Below are 18,225 nucleotides of genomic sequence, written 5' to 3'. Positions count from 1 at the left end.
GCACTATTGTGACTGGCTGTTGTCAGTACTACGGGAAGCTTTGAGCTCTTGAAGGCCAAACGAGTCTCCCTATTCACTCACCAGAATGATTAACAGTATCAACCCTTTTCTGGACCATTTTTACATGAACTGGCAAATTGTGCCATTCTAGCAGCTGGGACGTAAGCTACAACGGAATCCATTTTTTCTGTAATGCACTGTGTCAGGGCCCAAGAGAGAATCGGGATCTGTGGTTTGGCTACTCCAGAGACTTACATGGCTTGGGGTCTCCAGGCACGCTTCGAGTTCCAGGAATAGCCTGACCCTCGGCGTTCACGCAGTAGCACTCTGAGTTGAAGCACTGGACGGGTAGGAAATGCCCCTCGCTGCTACAAGAAGGGACAAACAAGCTGGCCCCAGCGGGCAGGCTGCCCGAGAGGATTCGCATGAGAGCCCTTTGCTTCTCACACTCTGTGGGGCACCTGGGCCGTGCACCCCTAACCCTGGAGCCAGCAAGTTCTTTGCCCCGGGAATCCACACACCAGCACTCCCCGGCAAAGCACTGGACATCCTCGTAGCTTCCTTCTGCCGAGCACCGTGGGACGAAAAGACTGCCAGGCGTCTGCTCACAGCCCTGGGAGCTGAGCACAATTTCCATCACGTCACCCAGATCCCTCGCTATGTCTTCTGGCACCGAAAGAGCCTGCTGCAGGAAGAGAAGGAATTCTGGAAGCTCCAGGAGAGAGGAAAGGAATGTCAGGGCATTTTGGTTCTCTTGCAAGTTGATCTCAAAGCCAAAGCTGCCCACAATCGGCCTATTCGTAGCAGCTCCCTTCTTAGAGGCTTCAGGGGGTTCTGTGGCAGGATCTGCATCAAATCCCAAGGAGAGGGGCTTGGATAGATTGGTCCCTCCATTCCGGAAGCCTGGGAGACCAAACTGCTGGAAAAATTGACTGAAGTTAAATGTGCCTTTTGTGCCAAGGGCTCCAGACAGGTTGAACTGGCCAACATTCACCAAAAATTTCCCTCCAAAGAGGTTTTGCTGGAGGCGCTTTGGGTCGGTGGTAAACTGAAGGGCAAGACGAGCCAGCTCTCGGGAAGGAAAAATCGCTCCAATGGCTTCTCTGAGGAGAGTTTCTGAGGCAGAAAACTGTTGGTCCTGCCCTTCTACCATTGGGTGGAGAATCCCAGAGTCCACAAAGAGCTCCTTGATCAGGGGTGGGCAGGATGTGACAAATCTGGCTACTCTCGGAGACACCTGTCTTCCCTCAGGAGCCAAGAACAACCTGTGCTGGCTGAAGTAGCCTGAGGGCCCGAAGTGTAGTCTAGACAGGGCCTGCCTCCTCTCTGAGGCACAGAATTGGTCTTCAGCTGCACAAGACAGAGCAAACAGGAGAAATGGTGTTAACGTCAACAAGTAATCCTGAGACAACCCCAGAGATCCTTCTGGTAGTAAGATGTCCAAAATATCAGTGAAGAACATCGACATTTTTATCTCTGCCTTCTCTCTCTTCTTATCTCTTTATTTTTCTCTATGCCCCCCACCCCCAGCAGGATCTGTGGTGGCCATTTGGGGGAGGGAGTGTTCCAGTTGACCTGACTCCCTCTCCTACCTTTCACTGGAGGGTGACCCCTTTCTAAGGCAAGGCTCATGGGCACCAGCCCCCTTTCTGAAAACCTGATCACACACAGGCACCAAAAGTCCTCCCTGTCTCCTCAGCCCAGGATTCCTATCCACCCACAACTTCAGCACGTGATGTCATTTGCAAGTAAGGTCTTTGCAGATGTAATTAGTTGAAATGAGGTCACACTGGATTCGGGTGAGCCCTAAATCCAATGATGGAGGTCCTCCTAAGGCCATGTGAAGACCCAGACACACAGGGAAAAGGGTCATGTGAAGATGGGGGCAGAATGTGGCTACAAGCCCAAGAAGGCCAAGGATTGCTCCAGCCGCCGGAAGCTGGACAGGCCAAGGATGGACTCCTCCCTAAAGCCGTCAGAGGGAGCTCAGCCCTGCTAACACCTCGACTGCACATTCCTGGCCTCCGGATTGGGAGGAAATAAATTTCTGTTGTTTTAAGCCACCCAGTTTGTGGTAATCTATTACGGCAGCCCTAGGAAACTAGTACACCAACAAATGCCTATTTGTTTTTAATGAAATGTTTGGGGTTTTTTTCCCCCCAGCATTCTCTTGTTGGAATTTTTAATGGACTTTAATGCTTCATTATATGCTCTTCGTGTGGCTGCCTATTCCCTCCTTGTGGGCAGGCTTGTCTAGGCTAACTAGTTTATAGTCTCTTGGAGCAAGAGAACCATACTTTAAATGCTATTAGTATTTCCTATAATAAAAAAATATTTTCCTATGTTGTAATATATAATATATTACAGGATATAGGGTATTTCCTATAATATAATACAATAATGCCCAATGCAGCAAACACACTTAGCACATTTTTCTAAGCTTCCTGACCTTTCCCTGAAGTTATTAATTAAACAGTGATCAGCTCAGTCAACTCCATGCATGGTCAGGTCATTCTATCTGAATATTCTAGGTTGACTGCAATCACTTTAAGAAAAAAGACTTCAAATTCCAATTCCAAGCGTCTCCATCACACAGGTGGAAGCAAGTAAGCTCCATGTTTCTCCATCAAACCGTAAATCTGAGAGGTCCTTTTCAGCTACCCACCCACCCACTCCCAACTTTTTAAAAATAATTCTTTCCCTTCGGTTCACACGGATGCCAAAAAGGAAGTCAGCCAATTTCCCTCTGTAACCAGGCAACAGAGAAAGAACTGGAACATGTGGTCAGAGAGAGAAAACAGACTGGCAACATCCGAACCCCTAACACATCCCTCTACCAGGCCATGGCTGCCTTGAATGGAAGGTATTACAGGAAGGTAGGGAAGAAATAAATTTCACTGCTTTGCTTATTCTCTTTCCAAATTAAGGGCATATCCCTTCCATTCGTTTGTTATGTAGTGTCACCAAGGCAAAAACAGTCGGACGTTGATTCCACGTGGCATCTGTTTGCATGGAAATAGGACGGATGCCCCAGAGAGGAGAGTGTAAAAATATATGATCGCTGCATTTGATAGCATTCTGGTTTTAATTTGGAAACCACAGTTCTCCATTTCCACCTGCAAAGTGGAGGGCACAAAATTCTCTCGGTTTTAAGAGAATGACAGCGCGATCATAAATGCCTTCAAGGCAGAGCTTCAAAATGCTCTTCTGCGTTCTCACGCTTGGCAGATAGAGTACCAGCAAACACCATGCACAACGCTCAGAATGTGAAGTTGGAGACATCAACGAACATGAGCACTGATCTCTTTTGAGGCTATAAAAAGACTTGCCTGCCTCCTTTTTTCACTGTTTGCGATCTTGTGGAATCTGTCCAGCTTCTGGATTCCTCCCTCGCCGTCACCCCTAACTTCCTTTGGGATCTTACAGGTAAGATGCAATAGAATCTTACTGGAGTGTCCTGCGACACTTCTCATGTCCACACCCCTCTCCCCAGACCGCCACTTCTTTCGTGTTGGTCCCTGTGCTGGGTTGATTATGTCTTCTCAAAATTCACATCCTTCTTGGAACCTCAGAATGTGACCTTATTTAGAAATAGGGTCATTGTCGACGCAGATAGTTAAGACGAGGTCATACTAGGGTCGAGTGGGCTCTTAACTTTATATTACCGGCGTCCTTACGAGAAGAGAGGAAGAGACACAGAAGCAGACACAGAGGGAAGGCAGCCAGCAGATGACGAAGCAGGGTTGGAGGCCACGTTGCCACAAACCAAGGAATGCCAGAGACTGTCGGCAACTATCACAAGCCAGGAAAAAGGCGAGGAAGAGTCTCCCCGGAAGCCTTCAGAGGGAGCACGGAGCTGACACTTTGACTTTGGACTTCTGGGCTGCAGAACTGTGAGAGAATACACTTCTGTTGTTCTAAGTCCCTGAATTTGTGGACATTTGTTGCAGTGACCCAGGAAAGTAATATAGTCCCCTCCTCGTCCTTCAGGACCTTGCAATGACCTTCACACTGGCTTCATGGCCTGCAGTCGAATCCTGCTAACCTCTCCTTGAAGCAGGATGCTTGGGTGGTCTTTCTTATACACAAAACCCATCACAGAACTCTCCAGGTTCAAACCCCTCAACGTCTTCACCTGACCTCCAGGATGAAGTGCCCCAGCCTTTGCTTTGGTAGGAAAGACCGCTCTGTCTCAGCCCGACCATCCCCCCAGGCTTAAAGTGCAGAGCCCCACCCTGCTCAGACGCCAACAATTTGTTTCTATGGCCTCCGTCCAGATTCAGTGACCAGTAGCATGTCAACGCCTATTATTTATGTCCTTACAATTTGACTGTCCCGCTCTACAGACAGAGAACGCCTCTCCTTATTTTCCTCCTTCAGGAACCATCTTTACTGGAGAAGACTCTAATCAAGCCTGACCTCTTCCATGACGCCTTCCTGAACGTCTCCTCTTCACACACTGTGCAAGATAGAAGTGACCCTACCCTGCTTGGCGCTGCTTTAGTTACTGGGACCCACTTCTCTCGTGCCGCAAGTAAACATAATTCCCTTGTGTTTCTTCACCTAGGAGGCCCCCAGTATTCTCTGAGCTCACCGAGGAAGCACCTATGTCTAACACAGAAGGAGGAAGATGTTGGAAGTTAATGACGATAAATGGGTTTTCCATCACGTTGCTCGAAGGGCCTCGGGGATGCACTCAGGAGGCCGTGGAACGAACGGGTTGTGGAGCGCTTGGTCTGGACAAACAGGCAAAGTCACATGACCGGACGAGAACAAAAGAGAAGGCCCCAGAGAGGCAACCCACCACAGGACGGTCGTTCGCCTTGCCGCTGTGTTCCATGGATCTCCTTCCCTTGGGCGTCCGCACACCAGCACGGCCCTCCCCGCTGGCACTGCACCGCCTGGTAGCCCCCGTTGCGGCGGCAGCTCGGAATGTAGGGGTGACCAAAGCTGCTCGCTGTGAACCGCTCCACTTCACATTTTGTGGGGCCTAGGGGAGAGGCGGGAGGGAAAGGGGAGGACAGCGTGGAAGCAAGGCTCCCGCGTGGACAGCACGCGTTCTCTTTGCTTTGACAGCGTCGTAAACCCTCACGCCCGCTTCGGGGGGACAGCCATGGTGGCTGCGGCGACGCTAAAACCCAAGTGGTCTCCTCCAAGCAGAGACGCGCACGTGTTGTCGAGTCGGTACTTACATCGGAATCGGCCAGAGACGACGAGCTGAACGGCTAGGAACCGTCTCTGCAATATCCGCACCAGGGTGCTTTCGGCGAACGTGGAAGCGAGGTCCAGGCCGGCAAAGATGGTGTCGTAAATTTCGTCAAGTAACAGCTCCAAACCTGAGTGAGGACAGAAGCGTGTCGAGGGCCGGGTGCATTTGGAAGGGAAGTCCTGACCTGGCCAATCAAACAGACATTAGGGGGCTGGCGCCTAGGCGGGCATCACTATGCATCAGGTCTGATCAAGATTTTAATGGTTTCGGGGGCGCCTGGATGGCTCAGTCGGTGAAGTGTCTGACTCTTGATTTTGGCTCAGGTCATGATTTCAGGGTCGTGACATCGAGCCCCACGTTGGGCTCTGTGCTCAGCAGGGAGTCTGCTGCAGATTCTCTCTACCTCCCCCCACCCTCTCAATGGATTAAATCTTAAAAAAAAAAAAAGAAAGAAAGAAAAAATATTTTAATGGTTTCCAAAGTCAGGGCTGCCATGTGCAGTTGTGCAGGTTGTTCACAGCACAAAGGAGCACTGCTCACGAGAGCAGATTAAAACGCATCCTGTGTTCAATTCTCCAGGCTCAGAGCTGCATCTGCCCCAGAGCGGGACGCCTCTTTCCAGTGCGCACAAAGGCTCCATATGTACCAGCAGCTGCGTGCAAAGAACCATAGCTGAACATTTGCAAACTGTGGTCTCTTCAATACCCCAGGCAGCCTAGCAAAGGAGCAGGCAGACACTGCTCTTTCTGCTTGGCAGGCAATGATACTTAGGCTTTCGGGTTTGGGGAATGCCTCTCTCTCCCCCTTCACTTATCTGAGGTGCACTTACCTGTCTCAGCCAGCTCCCGCCCTTGACTGTCCGCACAGTGACAATACCCAGACACCTCGGGGAACTTTTTCCGGAAGGCACTGAAGGTCACGAAGGCATCTGGAAACCTAAGACACAATGAGATTTATGGTCACTGTTTCCTAAAGCACGAGGCTTCACAAGCTCTTCTTGCAGAAATAAGTAAATGTGGCCTCATCCCATCTGGAGAGAAGGAATGTCTGCTTTTTTTTCCTCTTTTTTTTAATCTCATGCCATGTGCTCCATGTTTCTTGCAGTAAATGCATTTCTTTCCTAAGCTGGTTTTACCTGGCCAGAGCCGGGCTGGACGAGGGACAGTGAAACTGTGCTCAGCTGTCACCTACTAATTAGTCGTCTCCCTCCCTCGTGGCACTTCACCAGTTCCTACCCAAGTGTGTGCCTCCTAGGATCAGGTGGAAAACAGGTGACGAACCTCACATTACTGGAGTACAACTTTACTAGACTATAACTCCAGGGACTGAAGGCCAAGTCTGCTTGACAAACATATGGTTCATTGTAGATGATCTCATGTGGGGAGATCAAAGGACTGCAGAGCCCTTGACAACTTTTCCAGAACTTGAAAAGAAGCCAGATTCCACCATAGGAAATTCTTAAGGACATTTCACAGTTCCATAGTTGAAAACACACGAAATCAACATGACACCACTAGAAGGGCTACACATCCCGTCCCACAAGGGCAGAGAAAGGGTGCCCAAGCCATGTCCGACCTGGCAACTCCTTCGGGAGCTAATCGGCTGGGTTCCGGATCCTGGAAGTAAGATGAAGCTAGGTGATGTGAAACTGTACCGAAGAGTTCTCCCCATGCGCAAGGATTTAGCAACCAGAGAGGAATGTTTCATCTTTAGGCAACATCGAGAGATTTGTTTTTATGCCCTAGAGGGCTAGTGCCTGAGAACCAAGCATAATGTGTTTCTACCTATGTCTGGAAAGATATCCCCAAACAAGTTAGCAGAAGCAGCAGCTCTCTGCACAAAGAGACCCACCGCTGCACCATCTACCCCGCAAAACATTGAAAACAACCTTAGTGTCCAACAATAGGAAAATTAAGAAGTAAATGATAGTAAATTTCCTACACGGATGCATGCATAACATTAGATAACAAGGGTAGACTACAACACGGCCTGTGTAGACACTGCAATGAGCACAGTGCAAACGAACCACCATCAGAAGGCCACAGATAACACAGGAGCTGCTCAGAGCCTGAACGGGGGCTGCAACAAGTATTAGCTAATTTGCATGGGAATGAATACGCAACACAAAGCCTACAAAAGCACTACACCATTATGGATTTTTTCCCATATTGTTGGTCTTTTATTGTGTACCTGTGAGTTAAATCGAAAGGAGTGTAACAGTGAGTTATGCCTAACAGAAACCAAAAAATCACTTTGCCCAGTTGCCATGGATTGGAGAGTATATAATAAAAATTCATGAATTGAAACCTGGGATAATTCAATTCTAAAAGCACTAATCCTGGCGTAATAATCACTTGCATTACTTGAGCACTACCCTGTAAGAGACAACGTGTCAAACGTTTGATACACGTTGACCTATTTAACACACTTACACTCCTAAAAGGCAGGTGGTATGTTCTCGTACCCATTTTAGAGGTGAAGAAGGTATGTCGGCCATCAATCTTGAAACAGCAGTGGGAGACAGAGTTTAAACCCAGGTCTTACCCACCACGTGCTGCCTACGTCTGCCAGTGGTGTTATTCCGTGTATGCTGGCTGCACCTGGTTCCTGTCCCACATTCTGAAAGGCACGTGACTCTGTTTTGTTCGGAGACTCTCCTCTGCTTTTTCCCGGGTATCTAACAGATGTGGAAGACACGTGCGCCAAAGAACGCATGGATGGGGCACCTGGCTGACCCCAGGCCCTGAAACCCATTCGAGCACGACGCACAGAAAGTTTCAATCACTCTAGACCCATGTGCTGCTGATTCGACCCAAAGGCCCACTTCAGGGTCATGTCCCAGGACCCGGGCAAGCAGCAGGACTTTGGAATCATCTTCCTCCCACCACGTCAGGGTCAGAGTCCTCTCTGGGTTTACGGTCTTAATAGCTACCCAGTACCTGGGCCTCCATGTGCTTTTTGCATGGACCTCACTCCCGATATCCCTCCTCCTTGCATACGGGAGATCACGGTGGCTTCAGCTGGAAGGGGGTCCTCCCGACCCCCCAGGAAGACGACCTGAAGGCAGCTACTGCCACCTGGACTCTCGAGGGCTGTCCTCTGCTGGCCTCGGGGGCAGACCCCCTGCGCTGACAGTGCTGTGTGCACGGAAAAGAGCTCGGGTCTGGAGCCAGACGTGTCAGAGCTCCGGCCCTGGCCTAGCCACACGGGGTCCTTGCTGATCATTACTACTCCAGAAAATAACAGAGGGCGTGCTCTGGACGATCAGACACTGCACCAAGCACCCTCTAATCTCACTGAATCCTCACAACAACCCTTCAAAAGCTGCATTTCACCTGAGAACCCTGGGATTCAGAGTGGTGAGCTCGCCCAGCCCAGACCCGGGGCCAGGCATCCTGAGTCCGTCGCACCTGGTTGCTCTTCAGCAGCAGCTGGTGGGATGGGGGGCTGCCTCGGAGACAGAGCCTGTTCCTCAGAGCACCCCACCATCAATAAGAAGTTCAAACTCTGAACTTCCTCGATTTCCTTTGTTTCCCAAGTCAGATTTGATACAATCTGGTTTTGGTAGCTGATTTCTGGAACGGTATCACCACTCTGAATTCTAGAATCTTCCTCCAGCATAGCCATGGGCACTGGGATGGCTTAGTCACTGCTTCTCTACTGTCATCAGTGCTTTCCTGTAGGCCAGGGTGGGACGGCCTCTGCCATGCTTCCAACCTCCTGCTTATTAGATCCCCACCCTTCTCTGCCCCCCAACAAAAGTCCAACTACTGACACTGAACCTCAGGTCCAGAGGAAAGAGGGGGAAGGCTCCATCCTAATACTTGGGCCAGCCAGGTTTGGAACCTGGTGCACAGCCAAAGAATGCTCCCGGAGGAAGTGAGTCTGGAGTGGGATTCTGAAACTAAGAACAAGGATTTGGCAAGGAGAGAATGGAGAACGTGTCTAGAAGGATCATCAGCATGTCCCCAAGTTCAAAAGCAGGGGTGGAGGACAAGAGTGTGGGCAAAAGAAACTGAGAGGCTGGTCATCACTGGGGGAAGCACAAGTCTGGTGGAGAATGTCGGGACGCAAGCATCTCTACCATGAACACACTGTTCCTGAAAGCTCCATGCCCACTCTCCTTCTAGACAAGGGTCTTAGGAAACAGACTGGCTTGCTAGCAGCAGGGCATAGTCAAGTCATAGAGGACCCTATGGCAAAGGGCATCGTCCCTTTTATGAAGATCGGAGGAACAAAGATTTTTCCATCTTCAATAGAAGAAAAATTGTGTTTTTCTGAAAAACAGGTTTACTTTTATCTGGTGGAAACCAAAACTGAGAGTGTTTTCTCTTCCTCTGGTTATAAGGTGCTCGGAGACAAATATGCAACCCTTTCACTTGTGATATGGAAGGGATGGGTTAAATAGATGATGCGGATTAAGGAGTGCTCTGTTATGATGAGCACTGGGTGTTTTATGTAAGTACTGAATCGTGAAATTATACACCTGACACTACTACTCCACTGTATGTTAAATAACTGGAATTTAAATAAAACCTTTTTAAAAGAAAAAAAAAGAAAACTTCATAGAATGAGTGGTACGTAGCCACCTTTGCCTTGTGTTATTCTTATTTTCTACCCTTATTTTGCCTCCCCTGTGATCTCCTCTATTTCCCATTTCTATCCTGTTCGGGGTGTGTCAGAAGAAAGGAGGAAGAGAAAATCAGCACAAAACCTTAAAAATAAAAAATGATGTATTTCATCTAGTGGAAACAACGTATTTCCCTTCGGTCGAATTAAAGCCAAACCTCAGGAGGATCGTAAGAACGTTCTCAAGAAAGAAAATCATAGTGCAGGGGAAAGGTGGCAGTCCTGAGTTGATGCTCAGCTTAGGGCCAACCCAGAGTCAGAGAAATCACAGCTCAGGCTCAGTTGGAACATGAAACGTCAGACCCCACCAGGCACGTGGTCCTGGTCGCGTGCAGAACAGCATCCGTGCCCTGGGCTCAGGCAGCGGACACCGCTACTCAGTCAGATTCTCCACTCTACCCACAGACTGTCCCTCCAGAAATCTAACCATCAATTAATAAATTAGCAATCTAGGTGCCAGAAGCGCGCTCCTTCAAATAGGAGCCGTGACCTGGCATGGATGTCTCCCATGAGGGTAAGCGACGATCAGTCTACGAAGATTTCTCCCCATGTTCTGTAATGATGTCTCTTTGCCACACATTAAGATGCATCTGATCCTTCTCATGGGGTTATCTGATTGGCATGGGTGGCCAAGGATCTGCAGGAAGACCGGTTGCTAAGGAAGTCTGAGGTTGCTTAGTCACTAAGGACAAGAGCTGATAAACCAATTAACTGACTTTTAGCTTGGACCACTAAGGCCTGGCAATGGCATCAGCTCTTCAAACCTTGACCTACAGTCTGCTTGGCCAGAATGCGTTCTCCAGTGAGTGGTGGGTGAAGGCAGTGGGGAAGCGGGGTAGAGTCAGAAAAACCAGCAACGCTTACTCCACACCACGACATGGTTTTCAAAGTCACCAGCCAAACAGGTGTCCTCAGCCATGGCCTTCAGGAGGCCAAAGGACCTGCTTCAAATGGGCAAACACTACGGCCACGTTCAAGGGCAAATCGTCACCGAGCACATGAAGAACCCACAGCAGGCTGGCCGATGAGCTCGCCGTAGGCTTCCGGCCTCCCCTACCGGCCACGTGCAAATAAGTCAGCTGCATCATCATCTCCACTTAAATGTCCCAAAGAAAGCCTCTCAGATTCAGTATTGCAAAATCAAACTTGTGACTTTCCTTTTCCAAACTCATCCCGTCCCATGCGCCCAGAAACCAGACCTGGGTGTCGCTCTTCCTCTCCATCACCCTCCACCTTCACCAATGTTTCTCAGCAATGTTTCTCCAGCCCTCCCGTCTCCTCACTGTGCTCTCCATCATGAGCTCTCGGTCTGCGCCAACATGGCCTCTCACCTGGACCTGTGCAGCAGCCTCCAGACCCACAGAGCTGCCTCCCCGCACCCCTTCTGCTCTTCCCTGGCCAGTCCATTCTTTCCTAAATTCAGAATATACCCAATCTCCCCCCACGGGCTCAAAATTCTTGACGCAATCTTGGGGACACACTAATCCTAAAAAATTACCCCTTGCTTATCTGAAATTCAAATGTAACTGGCCATCCTGTATTTTATCTGCAACCTTAGGGAGGGAATTTAGACTCTCTACGTGGCCTCTGTGGCTCCTACCACCATGCCCTGTGGAGCAGCTGGGCCTGGCACCGCCCGGGTCGGCTTATCAAGAAACCCCTGAATACGGCTGGGCTTCCAGTAACCAACCACCCAACCCTTCCCATGACCTTTCTAAATCGGAACTCCCCCCTGAGACATGCTTGCTAACATAAAGGAAAGGATCCCGTTTCAGGAGTAAATTTTGTTGTTTGTCTCAAACAATGGATGCTTAGTCTTGAACTTTTGTATTTAACTTGACTGCCCTCTCGTGGAAGGAGCTGGGAACTGCGCCTCAAGCTAGCGCCCGCAAAGACGCTCTTGAATGCACTGGTGGTAAGCGTAGACTGCACGCCTGCTGTGCACAAGGCTCTATGCTGGGTGCTGCAGGGAAAGAGAGCTGAATCGAGGGTGTGTGGGATAGTAAGCGGAGCCAAACAGCTCCAGCGCCCACTGACTGTGCTTCCCAGGGTGAGCTCCTTAGGCCCTGTGTTTCAGATTCCTCATCTGTCTGCGGGAGAACATAATTATTTCTGTAAGTAGTAAAGGAGGCAGAAGGATGTCAAATTGTCTGCATAGAGTAAGGACTCAGTTGAACTTGAACTGAGCGCACACTGGTTTGCACCAAGGAATATCAGTAAATCGGGCTTTTGGGAAATTCTTATGTGCACACAGGCAGGCCATTCTCTATGCCTGGGAGGGAAAAAAAAAACTTAATTTACATTTGTTGCAGCTCGGTGATACAGGAGGAATCCCTACAGATGCATAATAATTTGCATTTGTCTCAGTGGTTTCATAGACGAGGCCTCATCAGATCCTCACCAGGACCTAGTGGGCAGGGAGCTGTCTCCATATTTCAGATGGGGAAACTGAGGCACAGGGACACAGAGAGGGTAAATGAACAGGTCACATTGCCAAGCAGTGGCCAAGTTCGAATGACGGTCACAGAGGCAAATGCTATGGGGCCAGGCAGGTAACATGGACGGAAGGAGAAGGCAAAGGGACACAGAGGGACACAGAGCGCTGGACTGCTGGACCGTGTGTGATCAGTCTAAAAAGAACAGTTCAAGGCCAGCTTCCTGGTGCCATGGGGGAATTCAGAGTTCAGAATTTTGTGTATTAAATTAAACATAAGAAATTGCTGATGTTCAACTCTTTTTACCTACACAAACAGAAATTTCATGGAGTTAACTCGAAATGCTTGCATTTTAAAAATATATATAGCTCAAGTAAGGCTTGTCTATGGAACCGCTCCTATGGCCCATGATCCTGCGACCCCTCCCGGCACAGCCCATGGGAATTCTCTCTCGGAGAGGGAAAGAAACGGGTGGCTTTGGAAGGCAGCCACACCGAGGCTCAGGTTCTCCCAGAGAATTCCCATCAGTATTCACAGACTAATACTCTTACTGATTTCGCTCAGGGCGTTTCAATCATGTCTGAAGTCTGTGCTGGCCCTTGACAACGATGAAGTGCCCAGCTTGAATAACCAGAGCAATCTGATTATTTGGGCCAAGATCTACCATGCATTTCCCTTTGTACGGTTGTTACTTCAGTCTTTACGCTTATTTATAGGTGCATACATACACGCAATTTACAAAAACGCATAAATATGGTCAGGCCCATGCTTGCAAGAGTGCCATCTTTTCTCCTTCTCCGCTGCTTCCCTTCTCCCTACCCCTGCTTCTCCACAGCAACGTGACCCTGCCGATGGCCGTGATCGCCACCCCGTGTACACTCATGCATCCGATCCCCTGTGCTCACCTCGTCCGGCACAGACACAAGCAGAACTGCATCACTGTCCACGCACGTAAAAGGATGTGTGCTCACTTGTTTTGTACAAAGTAAACCATACAAGTGCTTTGTATCTTGTATCAAATTATAACATATGCTGCAGCTCCCTCTCCAAATCCACCGGTAGAGCTCCAGTGCACTTCTGTTTAACGGCTGCATAACTATTTACGGTGGCGGCCCGTTTATCCAGCCATCCACCTTGGGTTTCTCAGTCACTTTGTTCTCCATTTTCTGCTACAGTGAGAAGCAATGCCGTAGACATCCTAATACGTGTGTCTTCGCTTTCTGGTCTTTTTATTTCTGTGGCCCGCCTGGCCCTTGAGTGGGGTTCACGTATTTTTAATTCGGATGGCTGTTGCCAGCTTGTTTTGTTAAAAATGCTGTTATCCTTCAGATGTCCAGCAGCTTATGAGAGTGAGGCCTCTCTCGACTCCCACCAGCCTGTGCCTCCGACACCCCAAAGCCCCCAGCCCCAGTGTGAGGATGAGCTTTGGCGGGGGGGTAGCAAGAGATGGCCCAGCATTGCGCATACCCCAGAGGCCAGCTCCCCTTACCTGTTGTAGCTCTGAACCAGGTCAAAAATCATCATGTCTGTGGTGTTGACAAACTTGCACTGGACAGGCAGGAAGCCCCCATCTGGAGAACACTGGGGAGGTGACTTGTCTCCCACCCCGTGGAGGAGACGGCGGTTTCTTATCTCACAGCTCCTGGGACCTGAGCATTTCCAAGGAAAAATCTTCAATGCTTAGGTACGAGTAGGGGCGTGCACTTCTGCAGTCCGGAGGGGGACGTGCCTCCAAGACATATGACCTAGACCACACAGAGACCGAGTCCTGTGCGGGGGACTTGCCAGTGCTCTCTGACTTCCATGCCTATGCTTCTAACCACCAGCCAGCAAATCCCGATCGTGCAGCACGTGGCAGCTTTAGAAGTGATAAAACCTTCCTAAAATGCTCTCATTTTCTGTACTGAGGGCCAGGCCCTCTTCCTTTGGTCAGGGAGACCTGAGAAGGTCTCGGTTACATGTGGGAAGCTGCGCACACTGGGGGACATGCGGGCCGCCGGGGCTCCAGAGACTTACACCGTGTCGGCCTCCCTCGCTGGCGTGTCCCGTACACCTCCATCCCTTCTGTGTCCACACACCAGCACTGCTCCCGCCCCAGGTCACACTGCACGGGCGCGTAATCCCCCGAATCCTGACACTGGGGGAGGTAGGCTGTGGCCGTGCCGTTAAGGTAGCCGCTCAGCAAGATCCGCTGCTTCTGCAGTTGGCAGAAAGATGGACCTAAGGGTGCAAGGAGCAGTGTCAGAGCGGGCTGCGGGGAGAGCGCCGGGCTCCCTCCCTGGAGATTGGGTATGTCCTTCCCACCCCCGGGGGAGAGGGAAGGACAGGCCCACAACCCAGGGATCCTCAGAGCTGGCGGAGAGCTCAGGGCCAGCGCTCCTACTGGCTTTATCCCAGGGAAGGGCCGACTCCAAGTGCCCATCGGTGCACCGGACCCCCCACAGTCCCGGCGCTGCAGAGCTTGTCGAACCGCATTCCCGTGCCCCTGCCCACACCCTCCCTGCGGAACCCTCCCTGCACCACTCTGGGCCTCCCTCCTTATCCGTAGGGTTGGAACACAACCGCCTTCCTCGGTCCGTTAGATTAGTGACCTTGACAATCACTGCCCCTGCTGAATACCTACTGTGTGCCCAGGGTTCGATCTGTGCCTTAAATCCTGTGAGGCGGATCCTACGTTCGTGTAACAGATGAGGGTGTGGGACCGGGCTGGGGTCATTCAGCCAGAGCGCGCTGGGAGCCAGTCTGCTCCCCAGGCTAGCCAGGCTGGCCGCGAATGACCCTGTGCCCCAAACAGAGCTTTTCTCCTTAAAGGAGATCTTTGGCTCCAGGCTCAATATCACCATTTAAAGATGACCAACTTCCAGGGACCTTTGTTTTAGGCTTAGCTTTGACATGCTTTACAGGGGGCTGTGTTTCTTTGGCTACACATGATAATCATTATTTTTAACAGGGAAATTTTCACCTAAGTCTCAGCTTGTAGAAACATCTGAGGCGAGAAAGCACTAGATGTGTCCGCGGCCTAATTCTGCTTCCAGAGGCCTTGGATGTCCGGCCCTGGGGCCTCCTCAGTGCCAGGCTGGTAGCTGGCAAGCGGGCCAGCTCAGCACCTGTTTGCTGAACAAATGACTTGTTGGACCCACTGGATTTTCAGAGTCCTGCAGGAGGGAGGGCCTTGTGTGTGGAACTGTTATCCTAACTGGAAGAGGAATGTCCAGCAGCCCAGAGGGAGACCTGCCGGGTCACAGGGACCCTCCTTCCCTCCCACAAGGACCCGTTATTGCACTCACAGGCCGCGGGCCGAGCAGGCCGCCTGCTGCCGGGCACCTCCCTGCCGTCGGCATCCACGCACCAGCAGGAGCCCCCGTCATTCCGGCACTGGACGGTCCTACGGGCAGGAAAGACACACACACAGACAGCGTAACTGGGGCCCTGAGCTGCAACCCAGCTTAGTTTTCCTCTTCCTTTCCGGTCTTCCGAGTTTTAATTCATTTAAATTAGGGAGACATGGAGTGGAGAGGGGTGGGCGACCTAGCGCCAAAGCAGGACTTTTCCTATCTTGCTCATCCCCGAGACATCTCAGCCATCCACCCTCCAGCCATCCTGTCTACAAGTGGGTAAAGGCAGTGCCCTTGTTAAGTGGCCCAGGGGCGGGCAAAACATCAGTGATGTCCGGGCCGGCGGAGAGAGGAGCCCTGGGCGTGGGTTACACAGGGAGCCCCGTTCATGGGTTGCCCGCGGCAAGTGGTGGCTGCAATGAGGCCCGCAGAATGATCAGGTGTCCTCCTAGGGGCAGAAGGAGGTCCAAGGTGCTCTGGGTGAAGAGAAAAGCATAGGCAAGCCTCCTGAGGAGGACCGGGGGTGGGGGGGGCTTGGAACTGCAAGGGACGGGGAACGGCGACATAAATAAGGCTTCAAAGGCCAGCCGCCCCCCGCCTCCTGGGCTGCTCCAGATGTTCCAGAAGCCCAAATGCAGGGGCCAGACCACAGGGTCTCTGCACTCTCGGGAGTGTGTCGGGTGCTGCGGGGCGCATTAAGAGCGCATAGAAAACAAAGGTAGGCAGGGATGACTCACAGGGGTTTCCTGGAATGCAGTCCGTGGACGGGGTTCCCCTCATCCAACGTGACTACAATTGCACGGGAATGTCAAACTCCAGGCCCACACAAAGGAGCCCTATACGTTCTGCCGGGCAGTTATTTAGATTATCGCTCCGTTCTACACGGACAGTCCCGGATGCACATTCACGTTAGGGCAGCCAAACCCCCTTCCGGAAAGGAGCTCACTGTGGGGAGACAGAAGCGCCTGGCCCAGATCACAGGCCTCGGCAGGGCTGAGGTCCAGGCGGCTTGTACGTCCGTCCAGGCGGCTTGTACGTCCCCCCTACCTGACTTCTCAAGAGCACCCACGGGGGGGAGGTGGGGGCAGCACATCAATCCCCCACCCCTTTCATTAAAGCAATTACGCTGCAAGATTTGGCAGGAAAAGAAGGGAAGTCCTCGGTCCTGGCTGGGATGAAGCAGGGCCTGGGGCGCTCTGGTCAGATTATCCAGTGTCCATCAGCCTGAGGAACAGACCCGAGAGGCGGGCACCCCCCAAGTGACAGTGGCCGCATGTCATGGGCACGGGCGGGGGAGAGTGAGGGCACCTCGCAGGGTCGGGGGGAGGGGATGAGATAAGATTGAAGTTTTCTTAGGGCCCCGGGAGTCCACGGGGCTGAGGAAGCCTTACTGGTAGCTGCCGTCTTCTGTGCACTGGGGAACGTGGTCTGCTCCCTTCAGAAAGGCCTCCTCCCTCTGCAGCTCGCAAGGACGCAGGGGCTGGGCGTCCACCTGGTACTCTGGGGAGAGGGAAGCCGCTCATCAGGGAAGTGTACGCATGGGAGTCTGGTAGCAAAGACACAGACGCTCTCCTGGGTTGTATTTCTGGCATCATGATCAACAATCACATCCTAACTCACAATCTGACCATTATGCACGCGTTTCTAAGTATGCCATTGGCTCGTTTAACCCTCAGCCTCTCCTGGGAAGTGATGTCTGCATTTCACCCTTGTGTCACTAAGACCGCGACAGGCATGTGGTCAAGGTCACAACCACTGGCAAGAGCAGGATTCAAAGTCCAAACTCAGACCTCATGTTCCCCTGAGCCTCGGTGGGGTTAGGTCTGAACACCAGAAAGAAGGTGCTTTTGGGTTTATCAAACCATCCCTGGGGGCAGGACACCTTCTTGGCACAGGTCAGGAATGCAAACTAATTAGTAACTCTCACAAGTCGTCATCTCCCTTGAGAAGGCAGGTGACACGTAGGCACTTACTGGGAAGTCACAACCACATCTGGAGGTGTCACTGGCTTACTTTTCCAATGAGAAAACTGAAGCTTAGACTTACCCAAAGTCACCAAAGCAAGAGGCTGAGCCTCTGTTCGAACTTATGTCTATTTGGGTGGATTTGGGGTTTTGCTACCTGTGGACTGGACTACTCTCCAAATGCCTCACATGGATGGCCTCAGCTAGCTAAGGGAATTAAAGAAAAAAAATTGCCAGTGCAAAGATTCACTTAAAGGATGGGGTGGGGTGAGCTAAAATGACCTCAAGGCAATTCAGTCCACCTCTCTGAACCTCTGTCTCTTCATCTGAAAACCCTCCTCAGGACACTGTGAGGATTGAATGAGATCGCAAATGTTCCGAGGCACTGGGGCAGAGTCTGGCTGCCAGGAGCCTGAGAGCTCCTTCCAGACCCTCTGCTCCATGGCCTTGGGCTCATAACTCACCGAAGATGTTGGCCGACACCAAGCAGGCTGAGCCCAGCAGACTGAAGACCCACAAGGCCAGGCCCATTTTGTGGGCCCTTCTGGGGATGAAGGATTAGAAGCCCCTGCTCACCCTTGGCTCTGGCCAGGGAGCCTTTATAGCGCTGCCGTGAGCAGCTCCCCCGCCCACGGGCACTCAGTGACGCAGTG

General features: G+C 51.3%; 1 protein-coding gene across 1 annotated transcript in view; it reads right to left on the bottom strand.

The window, feature by feature from the left end:
* Window positions 1–18,118, bottom strand: part of TG (thyroglobulin) — a 243,772-nt gene extending 225,654 nt beyond the window's left edge. The window contains exons 1-9 of the mRNA XM_008684160.2: window positions 18,037–18,118; window positions 17,000–17,108; window positions 15,561–15,658; window positions 14,290–14,493; window positions 13,763–13,922; window positions 6,039–6,145; window positions 5,193–5,336; window positions 4,805–4,990; window positions 256–1,350 (exon numbers count right to left, since the gene is read on the bottom strand). Coding sequence (XP_008682382.2) covers window positions 256–1,350; window positions 4,805–4,990; window positions 5,193–5,336; window positions 6,039–6,145; window positions 13,763–13,922; window positions 14,290–14,493; window positions 15,561–15,658; window positions 17,000–17,108; window positions 18,037–18,103 — 2,170 coding nt within the window. The 5' untranslated portion in view covers window positions 18,104–18,118. The remainder of the gene's footprint in view (window positions 1–255; window positions 1,351–4,804; window positions 4,991–5,192; window positions 5,337–6,038; window positions 6,146–13,762; window positions 13,923–14,289; window positions 14,494–15,560; window positions 15,659–16,999; window positions 17,109–18,036) is intronic.
* Between the last annotated feature and the right edge of the window lie 107 nt (window positions 18,119–18,225).

The sequence above is a fragment of the Ursus maritimus genome, unplaced genomic scaffold (genome assembly GCF_017311325.1).
Source record: "Ursus maritimus isolate PB19 unplaced genomic scaffold, ASM1731132v1 scaffold_9, whole genome shotgun sequence".
Classification (NCBI taxonomy): domain Eukaryota; kingdom Metazoa; phylum Chordata; class Mammalia; order Carnivora; family Ursidae; genus Ursus; species Ursus maritimus.
Note: the sequence above shows the minus strand (reverse complement) of the source record. Positions and strands in the feature narration are given on the sequence as shown.